Source organism: Harpia harpyja, chromosome 13 (assembly GCF_026419915.1).
Source record: "Harpia harpyja isolate bHarHar1 chromosome 13, bHarHar1 primary haplotype, whole genome shotgun sequence".
NCBI classification, from domain to species: domain Eukaryota; kingdom Metazoa; phylum Chordata; class Aves; order Accipitriformes; family Accipitridae; genus Harpia; species Harpia harpyja.
The window spans coordinates 39,575,698-39,601,592 of NC_068952.1; the positions used below are offsets into that span (position 1 = coordinate 39,575,698).

General features: G+C 49.2%; 2 protein-coding genes across 12 annotated transcripts in view; one reads left to right on the plus strand and one right to left on the minus strand.

Annotated features, from left to right (window-relative positions):
* Positions 1-4,978: 4,978 nt before the first annotated feature.
* Positions 4,979-13,327, minus strand: LETM2 (leucine zipper and EF-hand containing transmembrane protein 2). 3 transcript variants are annotated; one of them, XM_052805671.1, is made up of 11 exons: positions 13,215-13,327; positions 12,774-12,980; positions 11,620-12,076; positions 11,320-11,463; positions 10,842-10,976; positions 10,202-10,405; positions 8,847-8,966; positions 8,110-8,220; positions 7,879-7,965; positions 7,050-7,124; positions 4,979-6,408 (listed from the first exon to the last, which is right to left on the minus strand). In XM_052805671.1, exons 2-11 carry the CDS (start codon positions 12,797-12,799, stop codon positions 6,358-6,360), a joined length of 1,410 nt encoding a protein of 469 aa, XP_052661631.1. In that variant the 5' UTR covers positions 12,800-12,980; positions 13,215-13,327; the 3' UTR covers positions 4,979-6,357. The 3 variants fall into 3 exon arrangements, with proteins under 3 accessions (XP_052661631.1, XP_052661629.1, XP_052661632.1); XM_052805669.1 differs by lacking the exon at positions 13,215-13,327 and having other exon boundaries at positions 12,774-13,135; XM_052805672.1 differs by lacking the exons at positions 7,879-7,965; positions 13,215-13,327 and having other exon boundaries at positions 12,774-13,135.
* Positions 13,328-13,905: 578 nt separating this feature from the next.
* The window catches only part of NSD3 (nuclear receptor binding SET domain protein 3), a 53,132-nt gene continuing 41,142 nt past the window's right edge, over positions 13,906-25,895 (plus strand). For 3 of the 9 annotated variants that reach the window (XM_052805664.1, XM_052805665.1, XM_052805667.1), the window contains exon 1: positions 17,816-18,124. The gene's annotated coding sequence lies outside the window, so the exon portion shown is untranslated. Of the gene's footprint in view, positions 14,018-17,814; positions 18,125-18,474; positions 18,498-18,546; positions 18,708-25,895 lie in introns of those variants that run through there. The other 6 variants (XR_008237902.1, XM_052805666.1, XM_052805660.1 and 3 more) reach the window with 5 other exon arrangements.

Below are 25,895 nucleotides of genomic sequence, written 5' to 3' on the forward strand. Positions count from 1 at the left end.
GACAGACCCATCCCCAGCCAGAAGGCATCTCTCATGCACTGCATCGTGCTCAAGGGCTGCCGGACCTTTTGGACAAAGCTGCTGCTCCTCTCTGGGCTGGTTGAGCCCAGCTGGCAAAGCAGCCACCGAAGGAGCTATTACCTGATCATTTCACCTCAAACTTCCCTAGGTGGTTGCTAAATACTGCCAGGAAGAGTTCAGTCGCATTCAGAAGTTGGAGCAGTCGCAGGCCTGGAACACCAGGCGGGAGAAGATGACTTCCCTCATTACCTGTATTATGTGGTGGAAGATGTTCTCCTACGATGTATTTAAGGACTATCAGAGTGGCAGTCTTTCGAGGCAACATTACCTGTTTGCAGGCAATTAAGGGTATTATATCAGCAATTTTCTGCCTACCTCTTGCACCAAGACCGGAAAAGCCCCCAACAATTTGAAATTCAATTCAAATTCTCCAAACACTCTGAAAACTTTCCAGGCTGCCAGAATAACACGGTGCTTGTCACCCGGCCAGTCTTGCCATCGCCCCATGCAGCGCAGAGCCCAGCGGTGGGAGGGGATCCCACCCCGAGATGGGGAGGCAGAGCAGCTCGGGGGTGATGTGGGCTCCCCAGGTGCCGGCTGGGCTCTCTCTGGGGCTGGCATCCTCTTCCCGCGAGCCTGGCAGAGCCGAAGCAGCCCTGGGAGGGGGGGCACATATCTTTGCCCCTCCGTGGCCAAAGGGCTCGCTGGCGGAGCTTGTTCTTCCCCAGCTGAGTCCTGACTCCCATCTGTACCAGGGCAGGAGCAAACAGCCTCCCTGGGTGCTGGGAGCTGGGGCAGAGAGGTCTGCAGGCGCTCAGGAGGGGGGACAAAAAGCCTTCGTGTGGCCACGGGTGGATCTCCCGGTATGCCAGTCCACTGGCTGCATGGGGCAGATCACCGCAGGGCAGGCTGAGGGCTGGGGGTTGAGCTGTGCAGCACCCCCAGAAAGGAGCATCCCAGAGGGACGAGGCCTGCGGAGCGCTTCCGAGATGTGCGCAGGGGCAGGTCTGCAGCAGCCTGTCCCCGGGGACTGGGACATCAACCCCGGGGCAGCCCCAGCAACCCCCTCCCGTGCTCCGAGTGTGCGTGGGCAGGATGGAGCCGTTTCTCCCTCTCCTGGGGACAGGATCGCCCTCGTTTGCTGGGTGACCTGACCCATGAGCTGTCGGTGATTTGCACGTTGTCACAGCCCCCCGCTGCCCCCCAGGACCGCCGTGCTCTGAGCAGGACCCCTGGCAGGGGGGGGGTCTCCTCCGGCTCCCAGACTGGGTGCACCCCAGGATGCTGTGCCCCCCGCACCGCTCCCCCGCCGTCTGCAAAGCGGGAATGGTTCCAAAAGCAACGCCCTGCTCACCCCCAGGCCCCCCTGGCTCTGCCAGAAACTCCTGGGGAGGCAGGGCCACCCCTGCCCCCAGGGAGCCCTGTGCTGGGGTGGGGGGGCAGGTGGATCCATTTAAACCCTGAGCAGGAGAAGGGCTCCTGCCCTATAGCCTGCAGCCCCCAGAGCATCCAGGACACCACCGGTAAGTGCTCCCCAGCTTTGGGGCTGTGTGCTTTTGTTATTATATTGCTGTTCTCCAGGGAATGGATTATTTTTTTGTGTAACTGAGGCTGTGAAATGGGCTGAGAGGGGTTTCCTCCCCGCAGCTGCTGGCTCCTGCCTCTGCCCAAGTAGCTCAGCTGCTGGCAGCAGGGGTTTCTCTGGAAATGTTGCTGGTGAACTGCTGCTGTTAACTCCCGTTGCTGGCTGTTGAGAAACGCAGTGCGCAGCCCTCGCCTCTCCAGAGGGCTGTGGGCATGTGCTATTACTCAAAACTCTTGTTCCCAGAGTCAGGTGTTCAGACACCCCAGATAATTCCGCTTTAGTGACTCACCTCCCTGTAGGCAGGTTAGAGAATAGGAGAGTGTTGGTTCTACAGCTCCAGAGGCAAGGACAGAAAATCCCCTCCTCCTCTGTGCCCCTGTCTCTCCCTAACAGCCCTTCCCAGGGGTGGCATGGCTTACCCTGCCCCGGCACACGGCTGCACGCAGCCTTGAGGGCTGCTGCAACAAAGCAATACATATTCCTCGCTGCAATCTGTGACCAGGTAGGCTCAGGCATCCTCAGGTTTGCAACAGAGTGTTTGTACCGGTTCAAAATCAGCTTTTCCAAGCCTGTGCCTGTTGGACTGTTTACACTGAGAAGCTGATGGCCTGATCCTGCTCAGCTGTTAGTGCTGCTGGCATACTGGTCCGTGTCGGACGCAGCATTGAGGCAGAGGAAAGATGAGCTCTTTGCTGCTGTGCGGAAAGTACCTGCCGGACTCGCTCGCTGGACCAGGCACGCTTGCTTCCATGGGCTGCAAGGAGAGTAGTGGTTAGGTGCGGAGGAAACGTGTCTGTGCTGGTGATGCTTGCACAGGGGCTCACTTTTGGGGGGCCTGGGGCCGGGCATGGCTCTGGCACTGGCTCCCAGGTAGTCTGCAGGAGCAGCGACCGGGCGGTGATGCCCACGCGTGCGTGGGAGCCTCGGGGAGCCCATCTCCAACCCGCCTGTGCCCCACCGATGCGCTGCCCTGGGGGGCTGTGGAAGGGGCAGGAGCGGGTGGGGAAGCTGGGTTGCAGGCAGCATCTCCCCCCTGCCTGCCCTGCCCGCGGGCAGCACTGCAAAGCGTGGGGCCAGCTCTGCAGCACGCACGTCCGAGTGGGTTTGTTTTGCCTCTGTTGGCTGGAACGGGTCTGGAAGCAGGGCCGGGGTCTGAGCTTTGAAGCTCAGCTGCTGCTGCTGCAGGCGTGGAGAAAACAGAAACCTTTGAAGTCTGGTTGGTGCTGAAAACACTTCATTACCGTGCGCTAGTGAATGGCTGATTCTGGGAATTTGAAATTCCTCAGCGGTGATGGGTGCCTTCAGAGGGGCTCTGTCGAGAGGGCATTTCTGGGTAACGCTCCCTCCTGTGGCTCTTAATTACCCCTGGAAATACAAACAAATTCTCAACCAAACTTCGCCTTCCCCGACACAGACGTTGGCTTGTTACTGGAGGGTTGCGTGCAAGGACCAGACTCTCCATGTGCTGCTCTGTTGTTACAGGGCTGCAGCCAGCTCTTTAAAATGAGAAAGGGCTCGCAACGCGCCTCGTACATGTGGCTTTTATGTGTTGCTTGGGGAGCTGGAGCTTGAACCCAACAGGGCCGTTGGCTGGGCATGAGCTGGAGGAGAGAGCTGCACACAGGGCTGTCCGCCCTCCACGCTGGCTCAGGTAGCCCCAGATACTGGGGAGCAGCAAGAGCAAGCAAGGTCCCAGTGCAGTTCCCAGTCTGACTTGTCTTCGCAAGATCTCAGTGTTTTTAATACTGGATGCTAACCGTCACTTATACCCGCGGGCAGGATCCTGCCTTAAATCCGAGGGGCTTCACCGAGAGCGGTACGAGCAGGCAGGACGGGCAAGGTTTTTGCATCTGTTTTTAAAGGGCTTTGCAGCCTTGGGCCTGGCCCTGCGGAGCCTCGGCTCTCCGGCCGTGGGCCAACAGCCCTGCCCGCTGCCTCCCCGGGGATGTACCGGGCTGGAGGTGGGCGAGCAGGGTGCTGGGGTGGGCGAGCAGGGTGCTGGGGGAGGCGAGCAGGGTGCTGTGTTGCCAGACAAGGCGTGTTCGCTCCGAGCAGCCCATTTTGGGGGTTTTTCGGTGCAAGAACTGGACGGTGCTGCTATCTGCCGGTGGGAAGTGGCACTGGGCGGGCTGGCAGCCCGCGGCCGTGGCTCGGTGGGGGCCCGGCCCGCCCCACGCGTGTTCGGGCAGGGGTTAAGGGTGGGTGGGCAGGTGCCGGCAGCCGTGCTGGGTGGGCTGCGGGCAGAGCCCGGAGGAGCCCGGCACAGCCCGGCCTCTGCTGCGATACCGGCCGTGGTTTCCAGCTTAGGGAAAGCAGTGGTGGAGGTTTATTTGCGTGACTTGTGCGGAGGTTAATTAACTTCACGTTGTGCTAGAAAAACACGTCCCTCGGTAATGTAAACTGCTGGCAAAGAACAGGGGTTTGGGGTGGTGCGGCAGAGCTGGAAAAATCATCCATAGCCATGGAATTGTATGCGTCTGCTAGCGTGGGACAGGGATCATCCCTCAGATTGCATTAGCATTAGCCAATCTATCCATCCATCCTACAGAGTCGGCTCTGGAGCCGCAGTTGGATAGCTGATACCATTTGCAAACAGATCAGAGCGGGTCTCCGGCGCTGGCTCTGTGGCAGTGACCCTTTGGCTAATGGTACCTGCTTTCCTACTTCTCTCGAAGCTACACATGCAGCTCCATGAAAGCACACACAACTTTGGCTCCTAAATTGACACGCCAGCTTCAGTAAGCAGCTCGATGATAAGAAGTTCCTAAATGCATGGCTTGGCTGGAGTTGTCTCAGTCCCCACAGCAACAGGTTATTCAAGCTTTTTTCACTGCCATTTCTTTTCTTTTGCACTTCAAGAAATCCCATCCACGGTTACACCGAGCTTCCTTATCAAAAATACTAAATTTCCTCCTGTCTGTGACACTCTTGCTTTGATACGGTTTAGTGAACTAGGCTGGCTCTGCAAGCCCAGTTTGTGTGCTTTAAAACAGGGAGACTTTTCCCTCGCATAGCTCTTCCCACTCACCTTGAACTCAGGAATTCTCTCTCACTATTTACATGCTTTAGCCATAATACAGAAATTACTTGCATTCTTTTACTCCTGCACACTAATCTCAGTGCTCAACACCAGTGAAATCTTGCACTGAACATTTGTACTCAGCTCTTTAGGGGGTGAAATGCTTTTCTAGATGAAGCGGGCTCTGCAGATGTTTGGTCCCAGTTCTGTTCAAATACAGCAACTGTCAGTGTTATCAAGGAGACAAGGCTCCTGTTAAATAGACAAGTAGCCAGAGGCTGTTCTAGCCCCATCAGCAAAGTAATGGCTACCAGCAACATCTCATCTGTGCTACGCAGAGGCAAGAGCAACACTTGAGCAATGGGGTTATTTTATTGAAATAACATTTGTTCTCATTTACTAACCACCAGTTAAATACAAATATTCAGCATTGCATACTGGCTGTACTAACAAGACAGGGGTGCAGGTACAGAACTAAGAACACAGTACAATGGTAGCTGTCTTCTGCAAGCTGTTTCTGCATTGCTAGTAAGAGCCTGAAGTCACATGTTTAAAGTGCTGATAACACCTGACCTTGAGATGACTGGCTTTTTTTGAGTTGGATTGTTCTAAAGGCTGTCTGACCTCTAGAAAAGACATTTCATTCTACTTAGCACCAAGTCTAACTTTAATTTTACAGTAAGTATAAATATACATATTTAAAACCCATAATGTGAGTAATTTCTGAACATTTACGTAGGACAAAGTAAAAAAATCAACAAATGCTAAAAACAGCTTTTCAGTATCCTCCTATAGAGTCTACCAAAAAAACAGTCAACACTGGAGTGTGTGAATCATTTTGTAAAGTATAGCAAGTCTGAGAGCACTTGATGTGTAGTTCTGAGCCTGGTGAGGTTCAACCAAGTCTGACATCGGACTTGGGCAATGTGTGTGGGTCCCCAGGTTGCCACCTCACAGGACCCAGTGAGATCCTAAAAACGCAAGCCTCTGCCTTCTGTAACAGTGTCTGGCACCTGATGCAGCTCTTACTGATGAATGCAAACGCTCACGCAGTGGAAGCTGTCCTCTTCGCTGCTCTGCTTTTGTCCAGCAAGTTCTCAAGTCTTTCTGACCAGTTAAGTTCAACCACACCACTGAGGAGAGCAATGGTCCTCCTTTTGCTGTGGTTATTCTCCTTGGTACAAACGCGACAGTGAAATACAATGGCGACACGGGTCATTCTGTGTGCTAGTTATTGGTTAAACCATGCTAACTAGGATCAAGAGCTTGAGCTTGTAAAGCTGCGGCAGCAGGACAAGCTGCAAGCCCTGGATGTGTGGGTATGCTCCTGCAGAGGATTTCAAACTGTAGAACAGGCTTTACCGGACTTCCAGCCTAGCTCATTCTGCACCCAGGCTTTTATGACAATGAAAAGCTGCCTCTCCTAAGGCTTAAGAGCACAAACACCTCTTCAGTAACAGCACAGACAGTACCGTCATTATTAACATATTTACAACATAAGTTAAAATGGTGGGGGTAGGGGATCTGGTACCAAAGAGAAGCCAGTGTCATCCAGATAGCCTTAGCATGGCCTAGTTGCTAATAAGCTTGGAATAGACAGAGTGGCCCCTGAGGGTTACTGACACCTTTTTGTGTAAAGCAGCCTCCTGGAAAGTCACTCTTTCCTTTTAAGGAGGTGCAGAGACAAAAGCTCTTCTCTCCCACTGTTACGACAGTCCTTGCTGGCTTCAGGCTAGACTCCATTGGCGCCGGCCTTGCTGCTCTGAGATGCTTCCATTTTAGTCTAGGTGTAAGAGAAAGTTGCAGATTTTAGGCAGTACCAATACAAATGCTTCTTGAAATTCAAAACTTTTTTTGAAGAAGGTATCTTCCCATTTACTATGGGGAGCTGCTCTAGAGAATAACAGCTGACTAAGAACAAAGTTCTTCAGGGTAAAGAAGCATTCTCCTGTCGATAAAAGTCAGTCTGGACTCCCAAACTTGCCTTAAGTGGGCGTCCTAGACGTATACATAAGCAGGTAAATTGAAATCAAATATTCACAAAGGAAAATGGGCAAAAGAAAGGCAAGTCACTGTAGAAATACTTTTACAGATACAAAATAGCACTTAACGCTGTGGTGGTTCTGACGGAAAGCTGGTCTAGCCTAATGGTCCAAAGCAGATTATCACGGAAGAGTACAAGGAAAGGACATACTGCTAATTCCCCACAATGGTCTGCTACCTTCCCCGATTTGACTGCAGTCTCTGTCACACATGGTATTTTTGTATTTAACAGCCCTCAATGTAGTTCTCATCCAAAATCTCCCCAGTCGCTCCTTGAACTTCACATTCACACCATCTTGTAGCACAAATTTTCACAGTCTGTCTCCAAGCTGTGTGAAGAACTATCTCCTTTGGAAAGTCTAAGAATTTTGAAAAGCTTACCTCTCGTGGGGGAGGCTTAACTGACACTTCTGAGACTGGCAATTTCTCTGTTGGCTGAGACACAAATTCTTCATTCTTTAAGGAAAAAGTAGCTTTAAGTCACAGAACCCTCTCAGAAAACAAAGCTCTAGCTAGATCCCCTTCAGTCACTTCTCCTTTCTGAATGAAGCTGTTCCCTGCAATGCATGTTTGTGAAAGCTGTATGTCGGCATTGCCATCATTTCCCCTACGCAACTGAACGGAGCTATTTGGAAATACTTCTAGCAGTAGACACAATATTCTCCTTTAACTTCTGTTGCTGCTTTTATCAGCTTGGACTAATCTAAGGAATTCACTTCAGCCTTATGCTGAGAACCATATGGTCTGGCTTTCCTACTCTAGATATTTCGGCTCTTTTTGTCCTGGACAACTCAGCCCAAGTTCACTAGGACTGCTGAAAACAAGTCACCTTTAACTGGCTTTCTCTGAGCTAAATGTACCTGGATTGAAGTCTCTGTATTTATGTGAATAAAGCAACTTAGAAGCTTGTGAGTGCTCCTCTGTGGGAGGCCTGTAACATGGTATTGAATAACCAGCTGTTTCCAGCAAAAGGACAAGATGTGCCACAGCAGATCTCTGGACCCTTTCATTGTCTCTTAAGCCAGAGTATGCAACTGTGAAGCTCTAAGCCAAAAACATGTACACAATGCAAGAATATACATTGCTTATGTGCTCTGTGCAATGGCGTCAAACATTGGGTTTTGTCTAGCTTTGGAAAGGTTTGTTCACATGCTCTTCCCAAAGATTACAGCACACTCATTTTCCCACTTGCAGACTGCTATTTTCTAACCTTTCTTCCCTGTACAATGGGGGCAGGATCCACTAGCGTCTCTTGACCTTCAAGAACGGCTGTCATGATTTCAGCAGTTTCACCTATCTACAGAAGAACATATAGTTCAGCACAGTTATAACTTCAGTCCACTTGGAGGATCAAAGAACAAGATTCATGTCACAGGGCTTCATTTCTATAATGTGTTAATGGTTAAACTATTAACCTGAAAGATTTATTCAAACAACTCACCTTATTTTGTGGAACCGGAACAGATTGTGGCTTTATATCTATTAAGTACAAGGCACGGGAAAGCAGGAGCAGAGAAGGTGGAACATTCTCTTTTAAATGCAGATCCAGCCACTGTTGGATGAAAACAGAAGGAAAAGTTATTTCATATTGGCTCTACGTCAGTACTTTTTTATATAGCACTCTTTGTCCTCAAAGATCTTAAAGCTATCTTGAGTTTGGCTAATGCAGTTTTAAGTTACCACAATGAGAAGAAATAGTTTTGAAGAGTTAAGCACAATGTACGAAATACACACTAGAGAGGAAGTTTCCAGCTACTAGTGAGGTACCAACATCACTGCTGACAAAGAGCCAACAGTGAAAGCTAAGTACTTTGAATTACCTACAGCTTATGTGAGATACAGCATCTACAGCAGTATCTGTAATCTGTTTGAATGCTTACAAAAGACTAGAGTTGGCCCTACTACAAGTCTTGGCTACTTTAGAAGCTTAAAACATATTCCACCCCCCCACACTTCATCTTGCTTCTAGCTGGCCCTGATGCTACTTCTTGGTTTTCTCTTTAGTCTAAGACATAATCTGGATACTTCACGTCTTAATGCTCAGCTATGCAGGTGAGGATCCATCTAGAAACACTTGCATTAATTCTTAGTGAAATTGTGCCTGCTCTATCTGAACACTGCACGCCACTCTGTCCTAGGAGAACGTTGTCAAACAAGACCAGACCAAAGCATACTTGCCTGTCTGAGCTGTTCCTTTAGTTGCTCCTCCGAGAGACCCAATGATCGCATTCCTCTGGCTCTGCACGCGCTCTGCAGTTCAGACACACTTAGGCCACTGACTCCTTCCTTGGCAATCATCTGAAATGAAAAGGAATGTTCCTATCTAGGCATAGAGTAAGCCAAAACCCTGACGTACTTGATGAGCTTCAGCCCAAAGAAATGTCTGTCTAGGTAAATGTGCGTAAAGTCATACCAATACAAAGATGAGACAGAACTGACTTTGTAGACAATTTCTTCTGTCCTTGAAAGCTGACAGTCTTCAGCTACAGAGGATGAAAAACTTTGATCCTGATTATTTTGTTTCCCCCCCCCGCCCCAAGTACTGAGAATTTCACTTTTACATGTGATCCTACAGGTTTGAAGAATTCACTCAAAGGCAGGTGACCCCAAGAACTGTCAAGACTGCAGGCTTTAAAGCTGAACCTGTGGTTAGTTGCACATGCCTTTCAGTACTGGTCACCTCTTAACTAGCAAGAAGTCTTCCGGTCTTTCCTCTGTGTCATAATAGGATTCTTAACACCATTTCAAATTACATTTCCTACATAATCATAAAATGTAGGCTGGAAGGGACTTGTGGATGTCCCCAGTCCAACCTCCTGTCCAAAAGAGGGTTGACTTAAAAGTTTCTTTACATAGCTCAGCCTTTTCCATTTATGCTTTGAGCCTCTCTAGGGATGGGGATTTCACAACCTCTAGACAACCTGTTCCTCTGTTTACCCCCTCACTGATTTTAATATTTTTTCTTATCAAGTTGGAATTTCCCTTGCTGCAACTTATGACCGTTACCTGTTGTCCTTTCACTATGCACCTGTAAGTCTGGTTCCATTTTCTAAATAACCCCATTAGGCAGTTGAAAACAGCAAGCAGACTCTCCCTTGGCCTCCTCCAGGCTAAATAAATCCAGCCACTTTATAAACTAATATAAACTCATACTGAATTCAGTTGGTTAAAATCTGGTGTTTCCATACAATATTTATTCCAAAATTGGAACCTCCCTTTTTCACAAGTTCGTATGACTCCAGAATAAAAATATAAGGGTGTTCTAAAGTGACAATATCCGCAGTGCCACACTCGTTAGGGTTCACCAAAGGCAGCAAGGGTGCAGGAGGATGAACTCTGACTCTGTTTTTTTCTGGAATCTCTCATGGGGAGAATCCGACTCCCATCAATATTAAACTTTGCGTCTGAGGAGGGAGTGTGGGCTGTGACACATGCCTTACGTACAGCAGGCAGTGATTCAGAGGGCAGAACTTGAGATTGCGAAAAGCGTGCATTCCACCACAGAAGTTACATCTGTGCTATTTTAAACTTACTTCATCATCTGCCTTGATAGTTCTGAGTCTCAGCAGCAGCTGAAAGCGGAGCAGATTGTTGGTGCCAATGGGCTGCAGCTCAAGCAATTTGCAAAGAGCTACCAACTGCGGCCGTTCCAAGTGTTCCAGGGTCAGCTCATCCTCAAAGAGCTTGGAGAAGCGTACGATCTCCTGGGTACTGGGCTGATGGCCGGTGTGACGAATCTAAACAAAGCAGAGGCATCAGGGCCAAAAGCCAAACCTGAATAGAATCACAGTTTGTGAATCCTCTTCCTCCTCTAAGGAAGAAGCCCTTCCTGTTTTTCAGGCTGGTATTTGTATCTCTGGATGGAAACAGAATGATACAGTTAAAAGGCCAAAGTGAAACAGTGCTCTTGAGTGGCCACTTAAAGGATTTCACAGGGTAAAACTTTCACTGTTGTTCCAGGATGAAATTGCTCCTCTGACAGATGGGGTCAAAAGCTAGTGTCAGTAGGGTATTAGCTGCAAGAGGGTATCCAGTTAAAAGTAACACCTGACAGCTCTGTGCTGTCAGAACTCTCTGCAATCTTTGTATAAATGCCATATTCTCTGCCCAAAATGACAGCACTAAAGCTGGTGTAACTACTGTTGCTGTCATCCCCAGCACAGCCCATTTTACCTGGTGCACATAAGAAGAGAATTGTTTTCCTTGTCCTGTATCTGCTTTGTTCCTTTTGGCCATCTCTGCAACGGTCTCCTGCAGGAACTTTGCTAATTCCAGCTTTGCATTTAATTTCTTTTTCTGCTTTTCTTCCTTCATTTAGGAAATAAAACAATTAGAAATTCCACTTGAAAATCAGAAGGGAGGGGATTCTGGGAAAGAGATGAAGTAAGACTTCAGTACTGAAAGCAAACAGGCTTTGGTTAGTGTAGAAAATGAAATTGCTGCGCACTTTCCTACCAATCACTGTTTACAACACAGTCTTCGAATTCTGCTATCCTGTATAGGAATAAGCTAGGAATGTCTGACCTAGATGTGTGTGTGAGGCTGATACTCATTTACAGCAGCAGGCAGGAAACAACAGCTCTTTATGCAGCTGTACGGATGTTCTACTGAGCTGGAGTGCACAGCCTACATCTTCAGAAAGGACACAAACCTTTTTTGACTCTGTCTCAAACGTCGAGGGCAGCATTTCAGGGAAGAGTTTCAAGAACACAGGTAACAGAAATTCCATGAAGGGGACAATGACAAACACCAGGAAGGGAACCAGCCGGAAGAGATCTGCGCAAGTTCTCAGCAACTGTACAGAGAAGAGCACAGCAGATATTACTATTCAGCCAGACACAAAAAAAATGTGTTCCAAAGAAGTGTGGAAACAGAGCGGTTAAAATTCTTTCATTACAGCAAGCCTCTTAAAGCATCTTTTTAGCAAGGTGTTCGTATGTCTGGCACTTACCCTTCGTCTCTCCCTCCTAGTGAGGATCTGACCATGTAACAGCCTCCACACCATCCTGGCAGCCACCTTAGTGTCAATCCAAAGCAAGTGGAATCCATTGTAATAATGTTTCAGTTCATCCACAATTTTTTGGCGTAAAGACTTTTTGCCCACGGGACTCTCTATGACTTGTTTTGTTGGAGTTTTAGCAGGCTGAGTACCCTGGTTTACAGTACTTCGGTGGGGTGGAGGTTCATCTCGGAGCTGCTGACGCAAGCAGGCGGACGTGTGAAATGTTCGCACAACTTCAGCTGGCGAGTGAGGTAGACCAGTGCCCAACCGTGTGGAGTGCAGCAATGGCTGGTTTTCAGAGTCTCTTATGCAAGTCCGGTTTAAATGAGAATCCACTAGTTGGACAAAAGCAACTGCTGGAGCGTATGGAGAATTGGAGTGCGCAAGAAGATGGGAGCCTCTGAAACTGGAGAGGTATGTAAGCAAGTGAGAGCGCATTGTGGCTAAGGTACCCAGGCATTACGCACAAATTAACGTTCTCAGTGCCACATTAATCTTGTGAAATTGATCTTGTGGCTGCCTCAGTATCTGAGATTCTGATCCCTCAGCAACGGATAAAATATTGAGAATTTGTCCCATGCTAACAACTTGTCTATTGCGGGAGAATAACTCAAGACTTCAGACTGGCCCTAGGAAGCCCTTCTACCAATTGCGTTGGCTGAAAGTTGCCAGCTGCGAACAAAGAAAAACCAAAGCCCCTTCTCTTCTCGCCAACCGTTTAGAACAGAGTTCTGTGTATTGCCTGCGTCAGCTGGAAAAGACAGGCTGCGCACCAGAGAGGCGCAAGCGGTTAGATAGCTTGATCTCTTTTTATAAAAAAAGCTAAGACCTCGCAGACTGCTGTGCATTCCGACAGCTGCTGAAATCCCTTAGTGTTAGCTAAATCAAGCCTTGTACCTCTCACGTTTAGCCAGGGAATCTTTTGTAGAAGCAAGCGCTCTAGTTCAAAGCGTGGGTATGGCGCTGAACGCGTACACCAGCAAACATGGGAACGGCACCGTCAATAAACCGCTGAAGAAAAGCGTTCTCAGGCCCGGCAGCCCCTTTGCCCCCCCCGAGGTGCTGCGGCACGGAGCGCCCGTCAGACTCAACCCACCGCTTACCTCAACCGGGCCCTTGCCAGGAGCATGGTACAGCGGTAGAAGGGCCGGGGTGCCACGGAGTCATCGGCTCCGGCCGGACGCGGACAGCGGAGGGACCCTCATCTCCAGCGGCGGGCGGCGAGGCGGCCGTGCGGTGGGGGACGGGACGGGCCCTGGGGGGGCCCGCCAGGCCTCTGGCGCATCACCTTCCCGCCGGTGCCGGTGCCGCTGCCGTGGGTGCGAGAGGAGACGTGAGCGGGGGCGGCGGGCCGGGTCGCCCCGGGCTGGCCGGGGGACAGGGCCCGCCGGCTGCCGAGGCCGCGCCGGGGCCGGCACCGGGGGGTTCCCCGCAGGTTCCCCCGGCAGGGCCGGGCCCCGGTCCCTCCCCGCCCCCCCCGGCTGCCCCTCCCCGGTGCCGGTGCCGGTGCCGGTCCCGGCCCGCTCACCGCCCGCCCCGCTCACCGCCGGCCTCAGTCCTCCCGGGCTGTCCCATCGCGCCGCTGCCCGCGGCGGTCTAGCCCGCCGAGCGGCGCTCTATGGTTCCCTCTCCGTCGCGCCATCGCGTTGCGTCACAGCCCCTTCGGCGGGAGCCAATCAGAAAGCAGGAGTGCGAGCCTGCCGGAGGCCACCCAATGGGAGCAGGGCGGGGCGGGGCTTGACCCGAGGTGCCCTCAGGAAGGGCGGCTCATTGGCTGCGAGGGCGGCGGCGGCGACGTGCGAGAGGGCGGGCCTTGGCGGGTGATGTCACGGGCCGGTGCGTGACGCCATCGCGAGGCGGTGGGGCTGCTCGTGACGTAAGGGAGGGTGAGGAGGGGTCGCCCTCGGCAGCGGCCTGAGGAGATTAGCCCCGTGGCAGCGACCGGGGCGGCCTCTGGGCCTGAGGCCTGAGGCGAGGCCTCCTCCCGGCCCAGAGCAGGGAGCGGGCGCAGGCCGTGGGGTCGCAGGGGCCGGGGGGACCCCCGTCTATATGTCCACCCCCCCCGCCTCCCGCTCTTTATCTCACTTCTCATCAGTTTTGCTGCAGGCTGCCCCGGCGCTCTCCCAGGATCGGCAGCGCTCCTGCCCGAACGGTGAGGCCGGAGGAGCGGCGCTGGTGACGTATCGTCACCCGCGCCCTTTTCATTGTTATCTATGTAGCACCTGGAGAGCGGGAGAGAAACAGGGAGCCATGCCCGGAGACGGGCTCCTGGCCGGAAGGGAATCTCTGGTTCTGCTCTGTGCGCCTGCTGCGTCCCACGAAGGCTTGGCTGGAGTCCTGGCAAAAGGTAGGAGAGCTTGTTAAGCAGTTAACTCGCACGCTGACGTCATTTCATCGGCGGCCACGTCGGATGTTTCCTGGTGCATTTATAGGGTTTTCAAAAGGGAAAACACCGCCGGCAGTTAGTTTGGCAGCCCACGCTAGCTAGCCCACACTATCCAGCAAAACGTTGATGGTATCCCTTCATTTTTTTGTATGGAGGAAAACTTTGCTTTTATGTGAAAGGTTCCCGTTTAGGTGATTGCAGTTTGTATCTATATATAGAGCAGAACATATTCTGAGCAGCTGCGTGTACGATGTGGCATGTAAGGGTAGAGTCCTCTTTTGTGTGTTATCGCCTGAGAACAGCTTTGCATGGAATTAGGTGTCAGAAGGAAGTTTCAAGCCCTGACATGTTTGAGGCAAATGCTGTGGGTCTGCGGATCTGATGGAACACGTAGGCAGCTGGAGAAACGTTCTCGGTAGGTGACAGGAGACTCAGTCTCTCGAAACATCTTGTGTGTTTGAGAGACTAGTGGGGAAAAAAACATTTTATTGCCTACGATGAAGAAGGTTTGTGACCCTTTGACAACTTCACTAACGGGTGCCTAAACAGATGAACGATGTTTTATAAAGTAGAAAATAAAATTGGGAAAGATGGGTAAGAAACAGGGCGGAAAGCTCCTGAGGTCTGCTAGCAGAGCTCTCAGCGCGCTGCTGTGTTTTCCATCAGTTGGAAGGCACATTTCCCATAAAGGGCTGGTCTCAAAGTCCTTTACATTCTGAAAAAAACCCCACCCCACCATTAATCCAAATACTTTTTTGCTGTCAAAAACATTTCTGCATTGTTAATGCAGACCGTGTAATAGTAACATTTAGTTCCTGTGTGCTTTATTCTGCCAGAGTTGGTTCTGCTAAACCACGTCCCCCAGGATCGCAGAAAAGGGTTTTGTTTTGTTTTTCTTTTTTTGCCTTGGGAGAGGTTCTTGCTTGAGGAAGTGACAGAATAGGAAATTAAAACTGGATGAGCAGGCAAAGACAAACTCCTGTCCTCTGAACCTAGCTGAAGAAGGTGTCCTTAGTTTGTCACGCTAGAGTGGGAGATTTGCGTTACTGTACTAGTGCTCCAGCTTTCAACATCTTGGAAGCGCTGATTTCGTCTCCTCAGAGATATCTTTCCATGTGGATTTGTGAGACAGCTTCTAAGACAGTGCAGACCAGAGTCTGTTGGATGTGCTTATTTACCTCCTAGTCTTCACGGTGTTCAAAACCGTGCTTTTAACCTACTTAGATTATGTCTTCAAGAGTTCTTCCTGCATGAACGAGGGCTAGGCACCCCTGTTTCGAAGGAGACTCTTACATCGATGCTGCCTCGCTGTGTTAAACACTGGGCCTTTAGGACAGTAACTAAAGCGCTGAGGGGTCAGAGCCCCTCCTCGACACTGCCCGCTTAAAGCCCTGTTAGCGAGCGGCAGCTTCTGCGCTGCTGTTTGGAGCCCCTTCAGCATGCCACCCCTTCTTTTTGGGAACGGCACCGGGCACAGATTGTTTGTCCAGGAACGGGCGTCGGTTCTGAACTGTTCTGAAACATGCAGGCAGCACAATTTGAGGCACAGCTTCTGGAAGCCATTAGCGTGCTGCCCTTAAAGGGGAACATTCTTCAGGGAGAACACACCACCTCTTTGATTGTTCAAGAATATTGTTTTCTCTTGCGTACATCTTTGGGGTTATTGTAAAGCACTCGAGCGTGTGGCGTACGAGGAATGCTGGGGTCTGTTACTGATGGAGCTGCGGTCGCCTGCTGGCTTCAACCTCGCGCGATGATCTCCTGGAGCTGGAAATGTGGAGTCTGGCGGTGAGGTCCCAAGCGCCCGCAGAGCAACAGAAGCGCTCGTTCCAAGGGCTGGGGTCAAGTACCCACGGGTTCATCAGTGCAGGCTGAGTGGTGATCCTGGGAACAGTCGCTAATTACCGTGATTGTGTGTGCTTCTGGTAGCTGGTTACATCTTGTAGTCCCTGTGCAGGGCAAGCAAAACGGCGTGTTATGTTTCCCTTATTCCGTGTGCTCTGCTGGCCATGGCACGGATCATCCAGCCTTCCTCGGGCTGAGACAGGCGGGGTTGCTCTCGTGGTGCTTCCCTCATCTGCGCTTAGCTTTAGCTTTGCCTGCAGTTTCCCAACCAACAGATCATTTCCAGTAAAAACTATCAGGAGCAGGAAAAAGTAAAGCGGAAGAAAACTGAACAAGAGAAAAAGGGAGGGAAAACTGTAATTCCTGTCAGAACATTTGTTGGTTGTCAAAAGGAATTGGAAGGAAAATACATTCTCATCCCTTGACTACTTCAGTGGCAGGAACGTCAGGACCCCCCGTATATTAATATTAACCTTGATACTAATGCTTTATGTTAAGCATTTAGAATTTACAGAAGGGAGGAGAAGAGGGAGAGAAAGCCTTTTCTAGGTCACCTCCATTTTTGCTGCCTTATTGTGTTTAAGGAGGAGGGGAATCGCTTTTAAAATTCACTTTATTACAGCAATTCCCGCCCCCCCACCCCCGACAAGAAAAACGCCTCCTCACTGTGGGCTCTGAGCCTCTGCTTTCTGGGCAGTGGGAAATGCTGTGAATTTGGAAATCACTGCACAGCCTTTGCTCAGTGACTCGTAAAGCTCATATCTCTTCCGCTTTCACGTTGGGTCATGTCTCTCTCTCCACCTAATTCTTCTTGTTTTATTACCTGGCTTGGTTATTTTTCCTGGTAACAGATGTCATCTTATCTTCCCATCTTGCTTACTTTCCATTCTTCTGTGCTTTTCTCGCTTTCCATTTTCCTTTTTTTTTCCTTGCATGTTAATGTTTTTGCTGCAGGAAAGATTTATTGTGTGCTCTGCAGTTGTGTTTTCTTCTGCAAAAGAAAGACTTGAGGGTTGTGGAGGAGGGGAATTAATTGCAAACATATCAATGCATAATTTTTCAGCCAAAATAGGATTAGAAACTACTGAGGATGACAGCGTTTTCCTTCTCCATCCAACCAGACCTCAGCAGCTAGACCGAGCCTTGGCACGGCACACTAAGATCTCTCCGGCAGGACGGGGATTCTTCCCAGGCCACGTGCCGCCTGGCCATAGTTAAACGCGCGCGGTATGTCTCGGCCGTGCCGTCTGTCTCTCCTGACGGCGATGCGAAGGCACGGTGCGGTTTGGTGGGCCGGCTCCAGCTGCGCGGTGGGGCGGGCGATGCCTCGGCACGCGCTGGGCTTGGCGGGAACGCCTGTCCGTGCCCGACGCTCGGCGCCCGCCGGTGTCTTCATCGCTCAACCCGCCGCCGTCGTTGCGCCGGTAAACGCGGCGAGGCCCGCCGGGGCTGCTGGCACCGCCGTCCTCTCGCCACCTTCGCCCCTGCGGGTTTGTCAGCTCTTTGTGGCTTCGCCGCTCTGCGTGGCGAGGAGCGGGACGCGGCCCGACGGCTCGAAGGGCGCGCGGCCCCGCTCCCGGCAGCTGGACTCCCGGGGCGCCGGGGCACCCCGCGCGGGTTTTACTGTCGCGGCGCGTCCCCACGGGACGCTGTATTTCAAGCGCGTGGTTCCTTCGAGCGGGTCTCCGCCGCGCTCACCGCCGCGGCGGCGGCGCACCGGGCCCGGCGGGCGGGGACTACATCCCCCGTCGTGCCTTGCGGCTGAGCGCCGTCCGGGCGGCCAATGGGACGCGGGGCGGGGGCGGTGCCTGCGCGCTGCGCGCCTGCGCGCTGCGCGGCGGCAGCGGCGGCGGCCGGTGGGGCGGGGGGGGGGGGCGGGCGGAGGCGGAGGGCGCGCAAGCGGGGCCGGGAGCCGGGCAGCGCGGCACGGAGCGCCGCCTTCCCCCGCCGCCAGCGGTCGCCCGCGCCCGCCCGCGCCCCGCCGAGCGCCTCCCCTTGGCCGCACCGGCCGGGAGCTGGGCGGTGGGGGGGGCGGGCGGCCTCCCGGGGCGGAGCCCGGCGCCAGCGGCGGGGGCGCGGAAATCGAGGCCGGGGCTCCGTCGCGGCCTGCTGCTGCGGGAGGAGGCGGGGAGGCCCGCCGCCGCCGCCGCCCCCGCCGCCGGCCTTTGTCTCCGCTGGGCTGGGTGGACGCGGCGGGGGCAGTTAGAATGGAACAGACTGAAGGTGAGGGCAGCGGGCGGCCGCGGCGGCGCCGGCCCGCCCGGGCTTAAAGGGGCCGCGGCCGCCATGTTTGATGCCGGCGCTGCGGCGGCGGGGTCCCCGGGGCCGCCCCCGCGGAGGGAGGGGGCGGTGGGCCCCGGGCCGTCCCGAGGCGAGCCCGCGGGCAGGGCCGGACCGGGCCGGGCAGGGCGGCGCGGCGGTCCGCCGTCCCCGTGAGGCGCGGAGCCGGGCCGCAGAGGGCCGGGGCGGGCAGGGCTCCGTGCCGCGGAGCGGGACCCGCTCGCTTGTCCCACCCGGCTGGGTTTCGGGCAGGCGGCGGCCCCCCCCCCCAGCGCTCCTTATTCCCCGCTCCGGCCGGCGGGCGGTTCCGCGGCAGGTAACGGGGGCGAGCGGCCGGGTTTTGGAGGGGTCCGGCGGGGGGGAGCCCGTCTCGGCGAGCCCCAGACCTTCTGGTGGGGAGAAACTTGGGGTTAGAGCCTGCACCGCGCTCTTCTGAAACGGTGCAAAGCCCTCTTTGTGACCGAACCGCGTACTTGTCAACTTCTCAGATAAAAAGGTTTTCATTGCGTGCTCTTAAGAACTGCATGTAAGTGAAGGATTTGTCGTTTCTAGGAATCTTTATTTTTTGCGGTACTGTTGCATTGTATTCTACTTTGTTCTGTGTCTCACTCTGCTTTCTTTTGACTGTCAATACACTCGGCTATTTTAATACAGGTTTAAGATTTTCAATTTGTTGTTAAAAAAAAAAATCTTACTGATAACAGTTCTATATATAGTAACCAACCCAAAAGACTACATAAAGTAGTCTGTAATCGTAGCTGCAGAAAAAATGGTAGCCTGTTTTGGTGACTGTTTAGGTGTTCCAGTGGCTTATTGTAGAGATGCCCAGAGAATGTTTTGGCAGTTAGATTAAAAAAAAAAAAACAAAACGAAACTTTAATGAACTGCTTGAAAAGATTTTGCTCCAAAAAGTGAGCATGTGCTTTATGAAGCACAGAGTAAGAGTAGAGGATGATGATCAAAGACTGTATGTTTTGTTTTAATACAACTGTGTTTTGCATTTTTCAGTTCGGCAAGTTTGCCTGAGTTTGAAGTGATTCACATGAGATACACTGCAGTTATTGCGCTGGTTTTGATACGTGAAAGCATGTCACGACTCTTACAATATGTGGTATTGCCAAAGATCTGACTTCTGGTTTTACATGAATATCAATCCGTGACTTTCCCTGAAGAACAAAAGATTTTCCTCGACGTTTCCTATTTGAATCCCGAGGTTCTAAAGACAAATGAGTACTCTAAGCTCATTTTCAAGACAAACCCTTTTTCTCTTTTTTTTTCTTTCTTTTTAATGCATAGCATTTTCTTGGCTGCTGTCCGAGTTGTTTCTTTCCATGTCACCATGGGAAGCTTGTTAAAAGTGGCCTTATCAAAACCATATTACAGACATGACTATTTCTTCTGGCACTTAAAAAAACCCAAAACACAAACAAACCACCTTTAAAAAGGTATACAGGGAAGTAGTCAGCCTTACCACATGATTTAAAGTTTGTCAAGAGGCCTCTGATTCACCATCAGTGTCTGCCAGAAGAGACTGCTCAGTCCAGCTAAGTCAGTAGAAATCCACAGGCTACAGTTTTTCTGCTAATGAATCTACATGCTGTTGAAAAACTTGGCATTGTCTTAACGTATGTAAATAAAACTTTCCACGCATGATTTCTTAAGGACATCCAGAACAAAGTGGGACAAAGCAGGCTGCAAATACTGAATGCAGGAATCAGTAATAATTTTATTTCTGTCTACAGTTCATATCATTTGAACACCACAGGATGCTGTTATAGTTGATAAAGGCGGTGCTCCAGGTGATTTTTGACATGACTGTAGAAAAAGCATGGGTAATGTTCAATTCTAGTGAGGAGTTTGGTGGCAGGTGTGTATGCTGAAATTCAGCAAAAGCCAAGTTGTACATTTCATGTGGTTCCAGCTGGGCAGTCTTCAAGTTTTGAGAGGAGGAATGGAAACATGACAGCAGTCAATTGCATCACTTAAAAAAACCTGACCAACCTAGCCTGTTCCAGCCAAACAGCTGTCTGTTTGTAAAACACGTGTAGCAGTGAACTTCTATTGAGAATAGTTGCTGCGTGGATTAGACGTTTGAGATGAGCGCTACCAGCGCGGGTTAGATACAGGCATACATTGGAATGAAACAGCGTGGAAAATAGCAGTAAACATATGTGTGGTGACTCAGGTAATGAAGGGGTGGTAGGGTATGAACAGATCTTTGAATCTCTCTGATTTAGGTCTATGTGGACAGGAGCTGAGTGGTTGTTTGTGCACAAATATGGCCTAGAACTTCTGCTTTCAGGACTGTTGATAGAAAGTCCAGCTCAGGGTGACGAGGCAGTGGCACTGTTCACTGAACACATAAGGCTGACTCAAATTACTGCTTTTTCAACTCAGTCAGTGAGCCAGTAGGACAGTTTCTGTTCTCACAGCAGATACTTTCCGTCTATGTAAAATGCCTTGCCTCTAACCAAGTGCTAACCCTGCTGCTTTAGGCAGGGCTACCCACGTGGTGGTTGTCAATAGAAAAGGGTGACATTAATTCAAAAAGGTTTTGTGGAAACTTGGTTTAAAATATGTACATGCTAGACTTGTTATCAGTAGATGTTGTGGCAGCTCACCACTGTGGCGATAGCCAGCCTCAGATTCACAGGCATCTGTGCTGGTCCGAGCAGGGTTCGTCAGCTGGTAGCAGTGGGCAGAAAGCACACAGAACCCCGTGGCTCTTGGTCGTTCAGGGAAAGCACTGTTGTTCTGCACCAGCTTCTGGCTGCCTCTGGCTCGGTACGGCCAGTTTCTCCGAGTTCTGCATCATCCAGCAGGCTTTGGAGACAGTCCTCCCTCCTCATGCTTGGGATTTTTTACCTTGGGCTCCTGTTCAGTGATAGAATAGTGGAGGGTGCTTCTGACATTTAGGAAGTTTCTCTTATGCATTGCGTAGTTACTGGATCTTTTCTCGCTTTTTTTGAGCTCTTCCCAATTGAGCAATAATACAGTGGATAGATGCACGTTTGCGTATTTTATAGGTAAGTCCTACTGTGTTGCTGTATTTTGTGCAAACCTACAAAACTCCCTCTTTGGGAGGAAGAAAAGCTTCCATCAAGTGGGATCAGCATTGTTCAGAATTGTTTGATAATCTGAGAGATCAGTTATTATTTAGTCTACTGCAGCATGAAAGCAATATTTGAGAACTTTGCAAGTACCTTGTTTTCTGAGAGTGAAGTTGTGAAATACTCGTGCTAAAAATGGCTTTAGATAAGTGCAATTGTTAGTGAAAAATGTGAACCCAGAGGATTGCTAATCTTTTTGAAACTTCCCATGACTGGGCGCTCACTGTTGAAGGTGTAACTGATTTTTTCAAGTTAGGCTCAGTCAAGCTAGGAAGCCCGGGATGGGAAATGAAACAAACTTGGTGTTAATTTAAGAAAGAGCACTGTAAGAGCTCTGCTAGGTTGACCTACCTTATCTCGTAGTGCTTATATTTTTTATTTCATTTACTTGTTCCTCTGATACTTTGAATTGTGACTTTCCCATGGGCAACATGAAAATATTTGCTCAAACGGCATCCATGTGTAGAGTTGCAGTGTCTGTGAACTGTTTTCCTGCTCGGCCAGAAGATCCTACAGCTGTGGGAAAGGACAAGTACAGAATGCTGGCTACCCAGTTTTAGAGAACAAACTCTCTTTCTCTCATTAGGAAATTCAGTTGAGTTTTGAAGGTATGGTTGATTTCAAGTTGTTACCCAGCTGCTATACAGTATCCATTTCCTATAAACCTTGAAATAAATTGTTTCTTTATCTGTTGGTTGAGTTCCAAGGTCATATCGGTGCAGTATCTGTTATGGGTCATATTTGGAAGCTAAATTCTACAGCTTGCAGGAGGCTGATACTGTAATTTAATGGAGTGATCGCTGTTGTAGTGCGAAGAATTTATTCTGATATACTTTTCTGCAAGATCAACGCGTATCACTGAAAATCACATTCACTTGTGGTTTTATGTAGTGTTCCTCTGCTGAGGAAGGATAAGTACAGCTCTCTTGAGCCTGTTGTTGATATTTCAACAACAATGGGGTATTCTTTGCATTAGAGCTTGGAAGTGACTTTTACAAAGTAATCCTTCCTTAGGTTTAAATGTTGATATTCCTATGTGTTCAGGATTCATTGTTTTGTTCTATTATTTCAGTGGCTCCGGGGGCTGTCCTTTCACTGTAACGCAGCCCCGATGCCCTCTCACTGGGTAGCAACTGAGAAATGAACAAACCGATGCAGAGTTTTGGAAAGGAAGAAGGGTGGGAAAATCTGGGTGTGATGACCATGATGACAGCGAAAGACTCTGAAGGAAGAAGCTCTCGATGATGTCAGCTCTGTGGGAGTGTTTTAAGACTGTTGAGAGTAGCAATTCAGTGAAGCAATAATCCTTGCTTCTACAGCCTCTATAGGAAGATAACGAGGCAGGTGTACAAATTGTCCTGGCTATGAAGCATAGGCTGGCACCAAGAACTATTTTACACAGGTCAGCTTCAGAAAGGAATTACTTAAAAAAAAAAAAAAAAAAAAAAAAAAAATCAAAACTATTTTCTTTTACTGGTAACTCCTAAATCCGTTGTAGGTAGAGTGTTTTGAAGTTCGTTAATCCACAACTTTTGTCACGTAACAAAATGAAGCACACTGATGACCCACCCTCTTCAATTAGTGCCTGTGGAAGCGAGTGCATTGACAGCTTTAGGAACTGTCACAGCTGGGGACTGATACAGCATGGGCAGACTTTGACCTGGAGGGCTGTATGTGGCGGAGATAAGAGGGACCAGACACTGTCGTGCAGCTTTTGAATTCTGTTAATACTGTGTCTGGATCTCGTTAATACCACTTCAGTGGGATAGTCGTACCAAGGTATCAGCAGAGAACTTCTGCTTCTCAACACTAGCAAAACTGCATCTTTGCTGCTATACCTTATTTCAGCCCTTCTGAGAAAAATAAGCTGTCCTGGCAAGAGTGTTCTTTGTCTGCATACGGGTAAGGACTTTTGCTGGCTACGTTGATCAAGTATTGCATCTTGCTGTAGACCCAGATGGACGTGACCGTGACGAGAAGCCTGTAGTGTTGTCATGGCTTAGTGCTCTAGCCTTATGACAGGGAGTTCTTCCTGTTAGGGCTGAGGCTCATAAACAGTCTTTATTAAATCACTCGGCAGTCTGTAGATCATCAACTTTTGAATGTTTATAGATGGAATTAGAATGGGTGAATATGAGTAGCCTAATACTAGTACGTTGTAATCAGCCAGATGTACGCTTGTAACATCCCAGAGAATAAATAAACCTTGGTGTCCCAGTGAAATGCCGCACAAAATAGTTTAGGTTGCATCCCAACTTTTTAAAGTGTGGAGGCTCTTTTAAGAAAAGCCTGAAAGTCGCCAGTGTAATAGAAAAAGGTCTGTTCTTATTTCAAAGAAATGGGGTAGAGTAATGCTTTTTAGGGCAGAAATCTTTTGCTTAGGCTGTTGTACAATTTCAGTGCTTCTAACACTGAAGTACTTGGCTGTGGATTGTATGAACAGCTTTCTAGTGTTCTGAATGCAGCCTCACCTGATGTTGTGGCTCAATTTTAGAGAAGTCTTTAAGGAAGATTTAAGTGAATTCAAAATACCAGCTGGACAATGAATCAGAATTTCTATAACGTTGTCCACAGTGACGTGCCATTAAACGGCTGCCAAAGGAATGAACTGGTTACATGACCAAGTCGTGTAACCCACAGGTCACAGTAATGGGAGAGAGGTTTTTTTTTTTCTCCCTGATGCAACAGTTGAGGCACAAGTTATCAGTCTGTACTTTGTGAGTTTTATGACTAGAAGGTGGTTATACAGATGTACAGTTTCAAGGCAGTCTCCTGAATGTAAATATCCATTGCTGATTTGAAAACGAGAGTCTGTGGAGGCTCTAAATCTGATGGTGTTGGCTGGATGAGGATTAGTTGTTCTGGTAGCAGCAGTGAGGGGTTTTTTGCTCTTACACCATGAGATACTTGATCGTTAGAGGAACTGTACTATTTAGTGAAATGAGTGTTCTGCCTTGATATTTGACATTGTAAGTAAGGCCAAAGAACCTGCACCTGGGGAAAAAAAAGTCTTTTAAACTAATTATCATCTTTCTCTTCCCTCTGAAGAGAGAAATGAAAAGCATTTAAATTATTTTACTGCATCAGATTAGCAACCTCCAGCAGGACCCAAAACTTAAAAAGTTTCCACTCTTAGTCAGACTTATAAGCAGGAAAACATAAAGCATAATTATTCAAATACCATGTGACATTAGCAAAGTTATTCTTAACAAAGCACAGAATGCTGTATAGTTTTTTGTTTTATAAAGTTTCAATTTCTGCAAGTTGGTTTTTGCTTTTTGTAGTTTATGGTGGCCACCCCAAAGTTTGGGTCCTGGTGTGATGTACTTTAACAGAATCCTTATTTAACATTCTGGTGCTTAGTTCTACTAAACTAAATGGATGGTCTTACTTTCAGAGTATTTGGGTAAAAGAAAGTGATTTAATAACTATTAAAAGAAAACAGCAACAATAAAAGACTGGGAAGTCAAGAGTAATTCTAAAATTTCTTAACCTATTTCTGCTTTGACTCTGTCCATCCAGCAATGGATGTGCCAGGATGACTGAAGCACTGTTGCAGCTTCTCAAAATAAGTCGGGTTTTTGGGGGTTTTGTTTTTTGGGTTTTTTTTAAATATTCAGAATCAAAAAAAGATTGAACCTGGGTTTAGTAACAAATAAAAGCAGCCTAGGGTGCCATTTCTTACTAGTGTGAGAAATCTGTTGTTTGCTCTTCAGTTTGGCAGATGTAAAGTAACAATTAATTGATAAATACTACAAACAGTCCCACTTCCTCTTCCTAGAATGGGTGGTGGTTTTGTGTTTTTGACCTTGATATGCAATCCTGTTTGCTCCATATGCTGTCCCTCAAACATGCTGTCCCTCAAACATGCTGTCCCCTTGACAGTAACATTTTTGTGTTGGTTTTGTGGCTGATGTGCAGAGAGCTGCTGGAGAAAAGGGATGGTTTTACAGCCACAAGATTTAAAAGTTACTGCAATTAGTGAATTTTGCTGCATAGCATTGTGCTATTAAGTTCTTTTCCTAAGTCGCTTAATTACTGTGACAAATGTGCCCCTAGTTGATTGCACTGAATACAACCATCAATATAATCTGAGTATGAAGTCCACAAAACATACAGCAAAATTCTGGTCAAGTTCTTACTTGTTGCTGTTATTACTTCAATTTCTGTTTGCAGTCTCAGGGAGGGAAGTGTTCTTAGTGTTTTGAAAACTATTAGATAAGGTGTATTGCATTGGGAGGGTGAGAATTTAATGTGGGCAGGGTTATATGTAGATTCTTGTTATGAGAAGTATCTGTGGGATGTGTTAATGTCGTTTCAAATGCTGACCAAAAGGGCACAGTAACCCTCCTTTATGCCTACACAAAGGCAGAATAAACAATACAGGGCTATGTTTACTTTGGAAGGGCTAAACTGACCTTGCTTGGAAGCAAACTTGCATTTCTTACCTGAAGTTTAGGTCACTGTATATTTCTTCTTATTGAACATTGAGATTATTTAGGTGAATGCAAAAGCTTTCTCTGAGCCAGTAGTTGAGTTTTGGAAATCTAACTTTGATTTAGTCTGATTTTGGTGTTTTAATATGCAATGGAAAACTGAAACTG